Raw genomic sequence first — 15,901 nt, 5'->3', positions numbered from 1 at the left:
CTAGCCCTGCAAAAAAAAAAAAAAAAAAAAAAAAAAAAAAAGAAACAGCACATTACAGCTTCCTGGCACATCCCCGCACGTTACCCGTTGGGAGGAGCAATGCTGTTCCCATTGCATAGATGGGAATACTGAGGTCCAGGGAACTGGCTCGAGCTCATGTAATCAGTAGGTGGAGGACCTAGGATGAGCAATACATACTCTCACTGAGGCTTCCGTGTTCTAGCTTCTTCCCTAGAATGGTTCCTTATCCTGCCTTGTCTCCCGGGCACTTCCCACGGTGAGACAGCAGTGCCCCTGTGCTTCCTCGGGGCCACAGTCCACGGTCATAGAAACCGCCTACTAGTTCTTGCTCCTCCACCCCCCGGAAGCCTTTCCAGCCCCTGTCCTCTAACAAATTCTAACACTGGAGGTAATTTAAGTTTTTCAAGGCGGGGCTTATACCGAAATCTCCAAGTACAGGCATACATGAATATGTGTGTGCACTTGTGGTTTCCACTCTTGAGCGAGACCTCGGGCTGGGCACCCGAGAGTCTTGACTGGCAGATGCCAGGACAGCTGTGGGCACTGGCATCGGGCACAGTCAGCACAGATCCACAGGTGTGCACGGCGTCTCTGCTGTTACCAAGTTAGAAGAACCTTCCGTCTTGCAGGGGAAGTCCCCTTCCCTCAGAGGACTGGGCTTTGCTTCCCCTCCTTGAAATGTCACCAGGGACTTAGAACTCCCATCTGCCTCACAAAAGAGCAGAAAGCCAGCTGCTGAAGAGGGGGAAAGGCGAGAGAGACAAAGGGTGAGAGGGCCCCTGTCAATAAAAGGGGGTGGAGCCAGTTCCGGGTCAAACCATATTTTCCTGCCTGTAAAGGGATAGGTAGGGCTGTTGGAGGGAATTGAGAAAAGTGGGAGAGGATGAAAAACGGACCTAGGATTTCGTGCACACGCATGTGTGCGCCTGAGTGTGCACGTCTCTGTGAATGCCTGCCTGCTGGCTCATATGTGTGTGTGAACGTGGTGTGTGTGAGTACATGCTTGTGACTGTGACCAGAGGCATGCACGTCCATGTGTCGTGTGTGTGTGTACGCATGTGTGTGTCTGACCACAACAGTATGTTATGTATGTGCCTAGATTTACCTGGGAGGTGGTGTATGTCTGGCAGTGCATGTGTGTATGTATTGTGTGTGTGTGTGTGCATGCATCTGTGTGGCTGACAGGAAGTCAGGGCCTGTGGTGAGTAGGCGTGGTCTGGGCTCCCACCTTGAGCTCTGCACATGTTGGGTAACTACAGGGAAGGACATGATGAGTCAGTGGCCTTGGGGCCCATCTGTGCAGCAGAGAGGGAACAGCACTCACTGCAGGAACAAGCGGGTCACGAGTCCTCACGGGCAGGCAGGGANTGGGGGCCCAGCCAAGAGGTGGGGGGAGGGGGAGGTAGCTCAAGGAGGTGTTAATGAAAGCAAAGGGGAGTTGCAGACCCGTGTCAGGGCCAAAGCAGGCAGGTGGCAGAAATGGCTTGTTGGCCACACAAAGGGAGTGGTGGGAGGCTGGAGGGGCACAATGCCCAGAGAAGAAGCTGATGAAGCGGGTTTGTAGCGTGGAGACAGGAACGGGGAGGGAGGGCTGTCCATTCCCCCCAGTTACGGCTCAGCTGCTGACTGCCCACACAGGGCTCCAAGGACTGGGGGAGGAGGAGGAAATGCAGGAGGACACTCAGCCCTTCTTCACCCTCAGCAAATTCCAACCAGATTTGGGGACTCAGGGCCCATGGGTAGTGGCCATGAGGGGCTGCAGCCTCCGCAGCTACTGTTGAAGCTTCAGCTGGGAGCACTGGAATCCCCTAGTTGAATTTTTTTTCAGTTCTGCTCAGGGCTCAGTGAATATATGGAACACTACAGATGGTTAATGAAGAGGAAAATAGTGACAGCTACAAGGAGCATTTGCTTAGAATTTCATAGCTTGAAAAACACATTTCCTGGGGTGCCTAGGTGGCTCAGTCGGTTAAGTGTCAGACTTCAGCTCAGGTCATGATCTCATGGTTTGTGGGTTCAAGCCCTGCCTCAGGCTTTGTGCTGACAGCCAGCTCAGAGCCTGGAGCCTGTTTCAGATTCTATCTCCCTCTCTCTCTGAACCTCCCCTGCTCATGCTGTCTCTCTCTCTCTCTCAGAAATAAACAAAACATTACAAAAATTAAAAAAATACATTTCCCTCCATACAGAAATATTAGGAGAGAGACAATGATTTTCCTTTCTAAAATATTAACATTTTGCACAGCAGGAACATGAAGCTCAGAGAGGTTAAGTGACTGACGTAGGTCACAGAGCAAGTTGGTGTGTTTGTACTAGAATCCAGATCTGCTCACTTCAAATCTCTTGTCTTATTCTACTTCTTTCAAGGCAACCTCAAGTCTTTTGGGTGCCGATTTCCCCATTTACCCTTCTTTCCTTTGAGCACAGATCCCATTTGGCCACCTCCTGGGGGACTTTGGCAAGTGTTTTTCCCTCTCTGTTTCCAGGGTAGCAATGGGGAAAAGGAAAAAAGGAAGAGTAATTAGCAAAACCCTTCTCCTCCGCCTCCTCTTCTACCTCCTCCTCCACCTCCTCCACTTCCTCCTCCTCCTCCTCACGTTCCTTCAACAGTCCTTTAAAAATTTTTTTTAATGTTAATTTATTTTTGAGAGGGGGGAGGGGCAGAGAGAGGGAGACACAGAATTCGAAGCAGGCTCCAGGATCTGAGCTGCCAGCACAGAGCCTGACGCAGGGCTTGAACTCACAAACTGTGAGATCATGACCTGAGCCAAAGTTGAACACTTAACCGACTGAGCTACCCTCCATATGCTCATTCAATTGATCCACCAAGCTCCAAGCAACCCCGCCACAGAGGGCTCCCAGACTGTTGGACCAGTCCCGCCAGCAGCTGTCCATGGTGCTGATGTGTCTTTGTCTCAAGAAGGCAAAGAGCAAGGGACTACCCCAGTCTCCATCAGGTACTCCCGACCTTCCCATCCCTTCCCTTTCCCATTCTTCTCTAGATCTTTTAGATCCTTCCCTCCTCCATCTCTCTTATTCTCCCTCCCCCTCCTCCCTCCCCGTTTTTTCCTCCCTCCTCATCTCCTCTTCTTCCTCACACCATAGACTTCAAGAGTGGAAAGATGCCTCCAGGGTTACAAGCCTAGCCTCTCCCAACAGCCATTTACTAGCTGAGTGATGGCGATCAAGTAATTTAACCTCTCTCAGCTCCACTGTCCACATTTGAAAAACAGAGATGGTGATTCCTATTTGAGGGGTTGTGGTGGGGATTTGTTGGAATAATCACTCAGGCGTACCCATCCCCATGTCTGGCACACAGCAGGTGCTCACTAAGGAGCATTTCCACGATTATTTCCAAGTCATTGCTGCTCTTCTCAGAGTTCATCCTGAAGTTCATGCATTTTTTGACAAAATGTACTCTCTTTAGACGCAGTTTTCTAAGTGGTGTGTCATTCTTAGTGTTAGACCAGTTTTCATTTCCTTGGAGATATTTTATTGGTGCTTGTGTTGAAAGATTTCTTGAGCAGATCACTTTCCCTTACTGAGACTCAGTTTCCCCATTCACAACATGTGGGAGATGACCCTCCCCTTCATGCCTGAGCTGCTGGTGAGAGTGTCTTCGACTAAGGGAAGCGGTACTATTCCTGCTTGCGTGCATGTCTCTGAGTCAGCTCATGTGTGTCTGTTGCCATGGGGGCTCCATTCTGTGTCCATCTCTGGGCTGGGACTAAAGGACAGAGTTGCATCTTTGAATCCTAACAGAACCTAGCACAGACACTTGCCCTGCACCGGAACTCAAACAGTGCTTGTGAAGTTGTGTGCATGTGTGTGTCCCACACTCGTATTGGTTCCTCAGCATGGCCCCTGCTCTGTACTCTTGACAATGTCTCACCTCCCACTGGCTCACCTCGCTGGGAGTGATGCTGGTCAGCTAAGCCCTGTTTTGACCTTGAGCTCACTTTTTCTCCCTTCAGATATGGTCCTCAAGGTGGTGGACAATAAAAATAAAGAGGAGCTATTATCCTACCAAATCCCCATCAAGTACCTGTGTCTCTTCCACCCCTACCACTTTGAGCTGGTAAAGGTGAGTTGAGGCCCTAGGTGCCGGGTCCATGTGGGACAGGTAGAGGGAGAGCAGGTGGTAACCACCCTCATGTGCCCAGCTATTCCTTCAGAGCCTCCCATGCTCACCCTACAGTAAGATAAGTCCTGGACCATATGAGACTCAGGAAGAAGATGAGTGGTTTCCATGAGAAATTTGGAATTCCCCAAATTCATCTCTGTAAAACAGCCCCAATACCATGGAACATCTACTACATTAGTACAGTATTTTCATAGTACCTACTATGTTTCAGGTCCTGGGCTAGACACTCTCTTTAATCCTCAAGCTGAATTCTATTTTGCATATATAGGACTGGGACCCAGAGAGAGGAATCCTCTCAACCTGGGTGACCGAGCAAGTGAGTAACAGAGTGGAGGCTGAGCCCAGCTCACACTGTCTCCCAAGTCAGTTCTTTCTGTGCTGCCTCCACACACTTCTTTGGTAGGAGGAAGGCCCAGGAGAGTCAGGGCACGTGGGAAAGAAAGTATTCCCTGGAGTGCACCCCTCTTGTAGGGAACTAGCCCTGAGTCTGGAGTGGGAGCCTCAGGGGACCTCAGTCCATGGTTTGAACTTCCCAGGCCAGGTCCCCTGCCCACCCCCTTTCCACCATGCTGATTGGTGGAAGGAAAGACTCACTCTTTCATTGCATGCTAGGCACTGGGCCAGAGATGAACAGAAATATACTCTCCCCTCAGTGTGCACCTCAGACCCTATTATGGTTTAGAGTAAAGAACAGTGTGATGCAAGATTGTGTGAGTTTCTATCCCAGGTCTGCCTCTTGCTATACTATATATCCATAGGAAGCTGCTTAACCCCCTAGGCCTCCACTTCTCATTGTCAAAATAGAGATACTGAGCATGGCCATTTGGACAGTTGAAAGCAACAATGAGCAAAAGCTTCTAGTGAGGTCCCTGGCACATAGTGAGTGATCAGTTTAAGCTAGTTCCCCTCCTTTCCTCCCTCCCCGCTTCCCACCAGGTCCCACATTGATCCTCTTTCAAAGCACCACCTTGACCATGGCCTAGGGGCCTTTACCTTCCTTATGCCCCTTCCCTGAGCCTGGATGAGGTACCTGGGGCAGGCAGGGGCAGGCAGGCCCAGAGAGATTAGTGACACGCCCAGAAGGCTCAGTGCTTTATCCATGATTCTATGATCATCACCCAGGCCTTCTGGCTCTCTGTCCACTTACAACCCAGGCCTTGTTATCACATCTTTACAGAGAGAGCAGGCAGGCAGTGGTCCTTGTGAGGGCGATGAAATATTCAAATAGAAAAGGGAAGATTTATTATATTGATCTTGGAAGGGCTCGCGGGGACCATGAGCTTTAATTATCAACTCGGAGCCCCAGTGGAGCAATGCCTAGTGATTGTCTGCAGAGGGCTGGATTTATGGCCAGGGTCTGCCCCTTCGTCACTCTCCTTCTTGTGTGTCTTCTTCCCTCATCCTGTCCCCAGCCCACCCAGTCTGGGAAAGCTGAGGAAGCCACTGCCAACACCCAACTGTATGCAACGGTCATTCGGAAAGGAAGTCTCTTCCCTCGTTGCATCGGCAGCAACCACACAGCTCTGGAGGTACCAGGACTGGGGCTCGGACTGGGGTGGGAAGGGCTAAGCTTAGAGCAGACCCCAGGCCCTGCTCTTGGCCACCTTGGGTTGGCCTGACTTTGTGGGGCGGGGAGGGGCATCTGGGGAAGAAATGAAGAAGGAAAAAAGCAACAAGGCCTTCCAAGAATAGCCGTAGTACTTTGTGAAGAACACCCTCTGGATGACAGGGATGAAGGGTCTAGGGATGGAGATGAAAATGACGCCTAACCTTTTCCAGCACTTTCCAGGCATACAGTCCTGCTCTGCTCTGCTCCACACACACCATGCAGGGAGGATGGAGAAAGGGGGGGCTCCCAAAGTGTTATGTCTGTTTGAATCTCATGGAGGGGGGAGGAAAAGCTCCCCACCTTGGCCCACATTCCCTTCCTATTTCTTTCCTATTCTGTCCTGCTTGGAGTAGTGACCCCTGACCTAGGGTCTACAGCCCCCAAAATTTTATGGCCTTCTCCTCTACTTTGAGCCCTGTTTCTGAAGGCTGGCCTTCCAATTAGGCATCCATTCATTCATTCATTCAGCAACTGTTTACAGAGCCTCCTCTAGGCTTGGCTCAGTTGGACCCAGCTTGCACACATGCCACCCCCAACCTTCTACTCCTCGGCCTTTCAGCAGCTTAAGAAAGATGGGTGATGCTCCGGAAAGATGTCCAGGGACCTATCCCCCCTCCCTTTCCCCCACAGTCTTCAAACTGCCCTGGGATGACAGATTTAAATGCAGTGTTGGCCTGAGTATGAGAGGGGGATCTGAGAAGTCCCAAGCTCTTGGGCTTCCCCTGCCCCAACATGGCTGATCTGGCCCACCCACTATAAGTCTGGCTGGACAAGAAGTGATCTTTAGTCCCATTTCACAGCTGGGGACACCAAGTCCCAGGGAGTCTGGAATGGAAGTCCAGAGCTGCTGACCCACATCTCTGCTTCCCCACAGCCACCCTGGATGCCAGTGTGTGTCAGATATGCAGGCTTCCTCTGTTCTAATCTCCCTCCCTTTTCCATCATGTTCTTTCCTGAGACCTGCCAGCACTACATACACACACGCACGCACGCACGCACGCATGCACGGAACAAAGAGGAGTAACAGCTTGGCCTTGCTGTCCCCAGGCCACATCCCCCAGGGAGAAGACCATACCTTTTCAGACCCAGCAGAACTCTGGCTTGTGGGGGGTCCCCACTGAGGATCTGCCCCACCCCCAGCCCCCAGCCCCCAGACTTACCTGGGAGAGTCTCAAGCCCCCCACCCACTCCGTGGCCCCAGCGCCTGGGCAGCTGTCTCATTCACACCTGAGCATTCAGCACTGGACAGGTGTAAATTAGCCAGCACCCCCACCTCTCAGAGGCCTGCTCTCAGCCCCTACACCTGTTGGAGTCCCTGTGTGCGCCAGAGCCTGACAGCTCTGCAGTGGCCTCGCTCAGCCCAGGCTCCCACTGCCACCCAAAGTTTGAAATGTCCCATCAGATGCGGTCCTTTGAATTGGTGGAAGAGATTCAGTCCCCAGGGGCCCCGGTGAGCCCTGAAAAGCCCGACGCACTATTTTAAGGCCTTGTCAGCTCACAACTGCATGGAGTTGCAGGCAACCTGCTAAGACAGGTCCTGGCAGAGCGTCCTAGGAGAGAGTGCTCGGGGAGGAGGAAAGAGAATCCAGAGCAAGCCCTTACTCCCAGGCTCTCTCCTCCCACTGAAGGCCAGAACTAGGGGAACCAGGGACAGTATGGTCCAACCCCTCAGTGTATGAGCTGGGATACCAAGGCCCGGAGTGGAGCAGGGACCGGCCATGGTGACATAGTGACCCAGCTGTTGCGAGTGTCCCCTCGGCTGTGTTCACAGCCCCTTCTTTTTCCTGCTCTTCTTCCCATGGAATCATGCCCCCCATGCATCCTCCAAGACCAGCTCAAGACCAGCCCTCCCCACCCCTGCCCACTGAGGTCACTGCCTGGGTCCTCCCCTGCCCCACCAGGTCCCCATGGTTCTGTCTCTCTCATGTGCTCAGAAACACAGTCAGCCTCTCCCTCCCCATCCTCCACTTTTCTCCTTCATAAACAATGCTCAGAGCTCATTTATCCCCCAAACACATACTGAGCTCCTACTGTGCGCCGCATGCATTTGCTACTAGCTGGGGATATAGCAGTGAATGAGGTGGATGTGATCCCTGCCCCTGTGGAGACTGGGTTTGGATGGACGGAACATGAGCGAGAAAGAATTAGAATAAACACAGGATATGATGAGTGCTAGAGAAGTGGCAATCCAGGGGCTAAGAGAATGGGGTGGGCTACTTTAGTAAGGTCACAGAAGGCCTCCAGGAGGTGGTGACATTTAAGCTCTAAAGGAAGAGAAGGAGCCAGCCACTGAGTCACTGGGGGTGGTGGTGGGGAATCTAAGCATGTGCGAAGACCCTGTGGCAGAAACAAGTGAGTACTGTTGGAGAGGTGAGATAAAAGAGGCTAGAGCCCAGGACTGAGGAATTGGTGGAGATGTGGGGCTGAGGGCAGACAGGCCACACATGCAGGCCTTGGCCATGATGGTAAGAATTATAGAATTCATTCTAAGGGCAGTGGGAGGAGTCATTGCTGGGTCTCACGCAGGAGAAATTACATGATCCAATTTATTTTTACAAAAACGGTTTTTGCCGTCGTGCGTTACATTGCCTGAGAGAGGGGATGGGTTGGGGGCAGAACAGAAGCAGAGGCCAGTGATGGGGGTGAGAGAAGTAAAAGAAGCCACAGGAATCACAGCTGGGGGAGTTGGGGTGAGGATAGAGGGGCTAGAGGGAGCCCATCTAGTGAATAAGGGGTGAGGGCCAGAGCCAGATCAGGAATTGGTTGGGTTGGCAGTAGAGGTATGTGGGGACAGAATCCATGTCTCCTCCCCCTGCCTTCCTAATGTCTAGCTCAGGGCCTGAAAGAGCAGCCTTGAGCAGAGAGAGAACCAAGTGAGGCAGATGGAGGCAGAGATGATCTCATTACTGGGGAGAAAGATGGTAGATGGGTTGGCCTTGCTCCTGAGGGGGCCCAAGACCACCCAAAGCTCACTTGCCTCCTCTCTTCCCCAGGTCTTTCTCCGGGGAGTCAACGAGCCCCTGATCAACAACTCTGACCCCTTGGTGGTCATTGCCAGGGTGGTTCCCAACTACAGTGATTTTCAGTGAGTGGGGCCCACACTCACTTAAGGAGGGTGAGGAGGGCAGAGGACAGAGGAGGGGAAAGGCTATCATTGCCACACAGACCACGATTCCAGGAGCCCTCGAAACCTACCCTCCCCAAGGCCCTTTAAACCTTCCCACTGGGTGTGAGGTCCCAGGAAGGTGCTCACAGCCCCTGGAAAGGGGTGGCTCAGAACTCTCCGGAGAGCAGGCTGTGGGGGAGGGGAGCCTGCATGTGGAGGAGAGGAGGTTCCCAGCCACTCCTAACCTGATGCATCGGGTATGGGGTGGGGGGGCAGAGCTGTCTGCCTCTGTCACTACCTATGGTGGTCCAACGAAACTCAGCCACACAATCTGTTTGGTTCTGATGACCTGTGAACACCCCTTGCTTGTTGGGGAAATGAAGCTGACTGATTGACTCATTCCGAGCCCTCCTAAAGAGCTCAGCACATGCACACACGTTCACATACACACACCCAGAATCCTGCCCTTATAGCCTCCATGCCCCCCACCTTAGGCCTAAACTAGGACTCCCGCCATGGGGGTGGGTCACTCTGGCAAAGACTTCCAAAGGCGAGGCGTTTTAAAGATGGGCCAGCTGAGGCACTGAGATGTGGCCAAGGCCACCATGAGTCATGAGGAAAGGAACCTGGTTGCTGCAGCCTATCTCCTGACCAAGACGAGCTTTCCCAAGGCTTGGGCCAGCAATCAGAAGGACCACGGTCCATTCCCTGTTCTGGTGTCCAGGCCACTGCACCCTCCTCCTCTATCACATCAGTTCAGAGCCCGTCCAAGTGGGAGCCCATGGCTTCCAGGCTTGGGCAGAGAGTCAAGAGTACTGGATAGCACTCATGGGCTGACCCCCATCTCCTTGCCTCCCCAGGGCCAATCAGATGAAGCAGGACCCGGCCTTTGTGGGGCTGCCCATCACCCCACTCCCCTTCCCAATCCCATCTCTGCCGCACTTGGATGTTCCTCGGGTCAGCCAGAACGGGTGTCCTCAGGTACGGCTCCTTCCCCACACACACCCTGTCACTGCCTCGGACCTCTAGTGTCTCACCCACGTGTCCGTTCATTCATTCCTTCAGTCAGCTATTCCCTGGACTCTTAAGGAGTTTGCCGAACCTGGCCATGTACCCAGAGCCATGCCTGTCTGTGCTGTTGGAGAAGCTGCCCTTGGGGGCGCTCTTGGTCTGCTGAAGATTGGCATCACACACATGGAAAGGTCAAACATCAACACAAGATAATATGTAGTCTAATAACAAAACCAGGAGGGACTGTCAGAGCTGTAAACATCAGAGAAGACACAAATGACAAATATTGTCTGATGCCACTGATATGAGGTTCCTAGAGTAGACAAATTCATAGAAACAGAAGGTAGAATGGTGGTTGCCCCGGGGGAACAATAGGGTATTATTGTTTAATAGGGACAGCGTTTCTGTTTGGGATGATGAGAAAGTTCTGGAAATAGATAGTAATGATGGTTATGCAACATTGTGAATTTACTGAATGCCACTGAACTGTGCACCTAAAAATGGTTCAAAAGGTTCAGTTTACGTTGTATATGTTTTACCACAATAAAAATGTGTTTAAACCAGAGGTCGGAGGGATGTGAAGCCTGGGTGATTAGAATGGGTATCCAGACACAAGACTCTTGAGTTTTTAGTAGGGGAGGGTTGGTGCAGGGCAATAGAGAACCAAGGGCATGGGACAGGGTTGGAGAGGAGGGTAGTGTATTTGAGTATGTTGGGGAGGGATGTGTAGATTGTGGCTGGGCTCCAGGAGATGACCCATTCGGTCTCTTCCCATAGTCTCTATTTGAGCTGAAGCTTGCCCCACATGATGGTCCCAACATTCCCAGGGCCTTGAAGAAGACAGGGGTGCCTGGGAAGTCCTTCATGTTGTCTGCCCACCACGGTTCACATCTGGCAGGGCAAATACAGAATGAGGCGCCCCTTTGGAGCCCCAGCCTTCATTTAAAGGCAAGGACATTTGAAGGCTCAGACACGGGCAAGAGAGATGGTGGTAGGGAGGGGTGGGACGAAGGAGGACCCTGGGGACACAGGCTTCAAACCCAAACCAATCCTCGGCCTGATTTCCCCAGAGTCATCTCACACATGGCCCTGCATTTGCCCAGAAAATTATGAACCAATCAGCAGGCGGTCCCAAGGGGCAGGAAGTACCGGCTGCTTTAATGAGGGAGCCCCCTCTCCATCCCTGGGCCCTCTGTGGCTGCCTTTGCTAACGAGTCTTTGTGGGGAGGAGGGGAGTCTTTGCTAGCTCCCAAGACTTGCCTCCCATGCCTCATGCATGTGTGGGACTCGAGGCCAGGGGTTCAGTGACTGCAGGACACTTGTCCACTAGGCAACATGGTCATTGGGCCAGGTTGAGAACTCACAGAGGTGCCCACATACTAGCAGTGAGGGGACAGGGGCAGGCTTCTGTGGTACAAGGTGGGGGTGGGGGAGGACAGAGCCATACCTCGAAGGGGCACCAGTCAGTAGCCTACACACACCCCTACCCCATCCCCTTTCTGAGCTTCAGTCCCCTAACCTGAGTTGAGGGATGGTGGCTGGACCAGGTGATTTCTAGGACCTGCCTCTCTGACATCTTCAGTTGCTGTGATTTCCCACCAGCTGTCACCAAGCCAAAGCACTGTGGGCAGGGATTTGAGAGCCCGGCACTCCTGACTTCCACCCCACCCCACCCCGGCCCCCGGCTCTGTGACTTACTAGCTGCGTGACCTTTGGCAAGCATCCCAATTTCTCCAATTCCATATTCCTACCTTTATTGAGCTGTTAGGAGAGATTAAAGGAGTAACCTGGGCACAGCATCCAAGCCCAGGGTGGAAGGAAACTCAGTGGGCTCCTTCCCTTGCAGAACCGCCCCTCCTAGGATCCATTGCCTCCTGAAACCAGCCTGGCCAGTGCCCTTGTTACAATTGTCTACAAGCAACAGAAACCTCATCGACTTAAGCTCGAAGGGTATTTATTGTTACAATTGGCAAGGGACCCCATGTAGGATGCGGCCAGAATTGGTTGATGCACCATCTTAGCAACATCCTCGGGACTTAGCATCTTTCTACCGCCCCTGAATTGCCATCTTCAGGTTGCTAATGGCTCAGGGAGGCCAAATATTTGGGGTACCCCATGCACGACCAAGACCAGAGAAAGAAGGAGCCTCCTGCCCTCTTTACCTGTGGCTTTTAGGTAGCTCTGGAAACCTCCTACCCACAGCCCCTCCACAGACCTTTCTCGCCTCATTGGCCAGAATTGGGTCATGTGCAATTCTCTTGACCAATCACTGAGAGGTGTGGCATCATCTTCTTGTGGTAGCTGAAGTGCGCAGGTGTGGTGAAGGGGGGCCACCTGGACCAAAGCCAGGAGGCAGGGAGGGGAATGATTGAGGGGTAGGCGGCTCTTAGAGTCTGCTTCACCCCTCTCAGAGCTTGGTGATGATGGCAGAAGTGATGAGTTATGAGATAGGTGGGTCCGTAGGGCTTGATCTGGCCCTACCGCAGGGACCTGAAATAGGGTGGGACTTAGGAATTATTCCTCCCCGGCACCCTGCACATTGCCCAGTAGGCTGCTCCTGTTGGCCTGATCTCCTTACAGAGCTGAGGCAGAGCCCCTGGCTGATGAAACACAAGCCGTGGGGAAAGAAGTCTGTCCTCACTGTCATCTCCTCCTGTCTCAGCTCCCATGGCCAGTGGGTACCCAAGCTCTCATGGGGCCCCTTTCCATCCCACAGACCTTGCCCTAGTGCTGGCCTCCTCTTCTCTTGGCGTGGACCACCGAAGCAGCCTCCCCTCGGGCCCCTCCCTTCACCTGTGAGAAGCAGCCAGGGCAATGCCTCCCCCAGATTGAGGCTCTTCTCCTGGATCCCTGATCCCTTCACTGGCAGGACAAAGGCCTCGTTGCCTGCAGCCTCCTGTTTCACTGCTCCAACCCGCATAACTTTCTGTAGCCGCTCTGGATGCCCAGCTGTTCTCCACATTTGTGCTGTCTTCTCTGGCCTCTCAGCCTCGGCCTCTGCTGCCCTCCACCTAGAATGGCGCTCCTCCCTCAGATCGTCCTTACCCCATTCAGAAGTCATCGCTTTCTCCTCTGACATTCCAGCTTCCACAACTCACAACTTGCTTAGGCCTCTGCATGGATCATAGGAGTGTGTGTGTGTCTGTGTGTCCTATCACCTAGGAAGACGGTGAGCTCCAGAGGGGACAGGGTCTGACTCTAGCTCTCCCATGTGCCCCGTAGCACCCCTGAGGTGTAGAGCACGGAGGAGCCCCCAGTCAGCATTCACTGAGTCCAACTGAACTTTCACTTTGACAGCAAAGTATCCATTATCTCCTTCAGCCTTCACAAGAGCCTTCCAAGGCATCGAGCATAAGACATTTCCCAGTGGACAGTGATAACCTAGTTCCAGTGAGGGGAAGGGACTTGCCAGAGGTCATACAGCAAGGTCGAGGCAGACCTGGGCCCAGAGCTAAGGCGTCCTTGCTCCCTTGAGGCCCCCCAGAATCAGCCACTGTCAGCTACTCTTTCTGGGATGGGCAGAGCAGGCAGTGGCGCATGTGGGTGTGGGTGTGGAGGGCCCAGGGGAAATGGAAGGAGGGCCCATGGGCCCAAGTAATGAAGGCTCTGTCCCTAGGGAAGGCAGGGCTGCCTCAGTGGCCAGGGGTTAATGGCTTTGCTGAAGATCACAGCTGAGGGTTAATCACATCCCTTAATTCCACAGTGTGCCGTGGCCTTTCCCATTAGTATCTGTGGTCAATGGCTTCCCCACCCCGTGCCCTGCCCACTCCATACATGCGTGCGCGCGCGCACACACACACACACACACACACACACACACACACCACCAATACCTTCACTGGGGCCTTGGCATCTGAGGGTGATTTATCCTTGATTCCTTGCCCCTCCCCCTCGCTCTGTACACACACAAGAGAGGCTGGACCCTCTCTCCCCAGTGGTAGGCCTGAAGGGATCTTTCCTGGAGGACTCACCCTGGGAAACCACTCAGGGAAAGAACTGTCCTTACTGAGCAGTCAGACACTATTTCTTGCTTAGTAGGCTCCATTTAGACACATTAGTAGGCCCCAGAGAGGACAGCCAGTATCCATTAAATACCCCTCTTCCCCCTGTGTGGGAGCAAGGGGTGGGGGCAGCAGGAGACTTGGTCACAGGTCCGCCTTGAGTGTCCCAGGGCCTGGCAGATGGTCCAGGCTGTGGGGAAGGCCCCCTGGCACTCAAGAGAGTGGGGCAGCTCTGGGATGGGTATGGTTTGGGGATCAATCCTGAAAGACCACTCCCAAGCTTCACGGAGCCTGAAAGCAGCTTCTCCTGCCTGGCCCCTTGGCCAAGTGGCCATCCCCTAGCTCCCTCCAGAGCCTGTTCTCAGGAACACCTCCCTCACCCCAGTCACTGTCCCTGTGTTCAGGACCGCTAGCCCCAAAGTGACTGCAGCTCACGTCCCCAGGGACAGGGACCGAAGCAGACACAGCTGAGCCTCAGGCTGGGCCTCAAAGAACCAGAGCAGGCACATTAGTGTGACAGGCGTCAGGCCCCTGCCGCCAAGGGGGGAGTGGACCCACACTGATATTTCGAGATCCTGCATCAATAACTCCCGGAGCCAGCGGTGCATTTGTGCTGACCTTTCTGAGCAGTGACTGATTCCCGCAGGGGAGCAGGAGGTGGGAGCGGCTGCCATGGGTGCTGACAGCCCCTGCCTGGGGACAGAGGCAAGGCAGCCCGCCAGGAGTCTGCACCCATGACCCCAGCCCCTCCCTGTGTTGGGACGGTGCAGGACCGCCTGCTGGGGGTTCCAGGCTGATGCCCCAACTCCCTACCTTCCAGCCTTTGTGGATGCCAGGACTCCTCCACCTGGAGCCCCCCCCTCCTCATTCCAGCGCCCTCCTGCTTTGCCATGCCTGCCNTTCACTGGGGCCTTGGCATCTGAGGGTGATTTATCCTTGATTCCTTGCCCCTCCCCCTCGCTCTGTACACACACAAGAGAGGCTGGACCCTCTCTCCCCAGTGGTAGGCCTGAAGGGATCTTTCCTGGAGGACTCACCCTGGGAAACCACTCAGGGAAAGAACTGTCCTTACTGAGCAGTCAGACACTATTTCTTGCTTAGTAGGCTCCATTTAGACACATTAGTAGGCCCCAGAGAGGACAGCCAGTATCCATTAAATACCCCTCTTCCCCCTGTGTGGGAGCAAGGGGTGGGGGCAGCAGGAGACTTGGTCACAGGTCCGCCTTGAGTGTCCCAGGGCCTGGCAGATGGTCCAGGCTGTGGGGAAGGCCCCCTGGCACTCAAGAGAGTGGGGCAGCTCTGGGATGGGTATGGTTTGGGGATCAATCCTGAAAGACCACTCCCAAGCTTCACGGAGCCTGAAAGCAGCTTCTCCTGCCTGGCCCCTTGGCCAAGTGGCCATCCCCTAGCTCCCTCCAGAGCCTGTTCTCAGGAACACCTCCCTCACCCCAGTCACTGTCCCTGTGTTCAGGACCGCTAGCCCCAAAGTGACTGCAGCTCACGTCCCCAGGGACAGGGACCGAAGCAGACACAGCTGAGCCTCAGGCTGGGCCTCAAAGAACCAGAGCAGGCACATTAGTGTGACAGGCGTCAGGCCCCTGCCGCCAAGGGGGGAGTGGACCCACACTGATATTTCGAGATCCTGCATCAATAACTCCCGGAGCCAGCGGTGCATTTGTGCTGACCTTTCTGAGCAGTGACTGATTCCTGCAGGGGAGCAGGAGGTGGGAGCGGCTGCCACGGGTGCTGACAGCCCCTGCCTGGGGACAGAGGCAAGGCAGCCCGCCAGGAGTCTGCACCCATGACCCCAGCCCCTCCCTGTGTTGGGATGGTGCAGGACCGCCTGCTGGGGGTTCCAGGCTGATGCCCCAACTCCCTACCTTCCAGCCTTTGTGGATGCCAGGACTCCTCCACCTGGAGCCCCCCCTCCTCATTCCAGTGCCCTCCCGCTTTGCCATGCCTGCCGCCCCCTGCCCCTCTTCTTTGGGCTGTTTTCCCAGCCAGAAGCCCCT

The 15,901-nt window shown here is 54.0% G+C and overlaps 1 protein-coding gene across 1 annotated transcript in view; it reads left to right on the top strand.

Moving 5' to 3' along the window:
- The window catches only part of CCDC33 (coiled-coil domain containing 33), a 94,627-nt gene that overhangs the window by 20,454 nt on the left and 58,272 nt on the right, over positions 1-15,901 (top strand). Inside the window, exons 4-7 of the mRNA XM_077745849.1 lie at positions 3,993-4,102; positions 5,575-5,691; positions 8,765-8,856; positions 9,738-9,858. Of these exons, the coding sequence (XP_077601975.1) occupies positions 3,993-4,102; positions 5,575-5,691; positions 8,765-8,856; positions 9,738-9,858 (440 nt within the window). The remainder of the gene's footprint in view (positions 1-3,992; positions 4,103-5,574; positions 5,692-8,764; positions 8,857-9,737; positions 9,859-15,901) is intronic.

Source organism: Crocuta crocuta, unplaced genomic scaffold (assembly GCF_008692635.1).
Source record: "Crocuta crocuta isolate KB4526 unplaced genomic scaffold, BGI_CrCroc_1.0 scaffold130, whole genome shotgun sequence".
NCBI classification, from domain to species: Eukaryota; Metazoa; Chordata; class Mammalia; order Carnivora; family Hyaenidae; genus Crocuta; species Crocuta crocuta.
The sequence above is the reverse complement of the archived record's forward strand: the minus strand, read 5'-3'. Positions and strand labels throughout refer to the sequence as shown.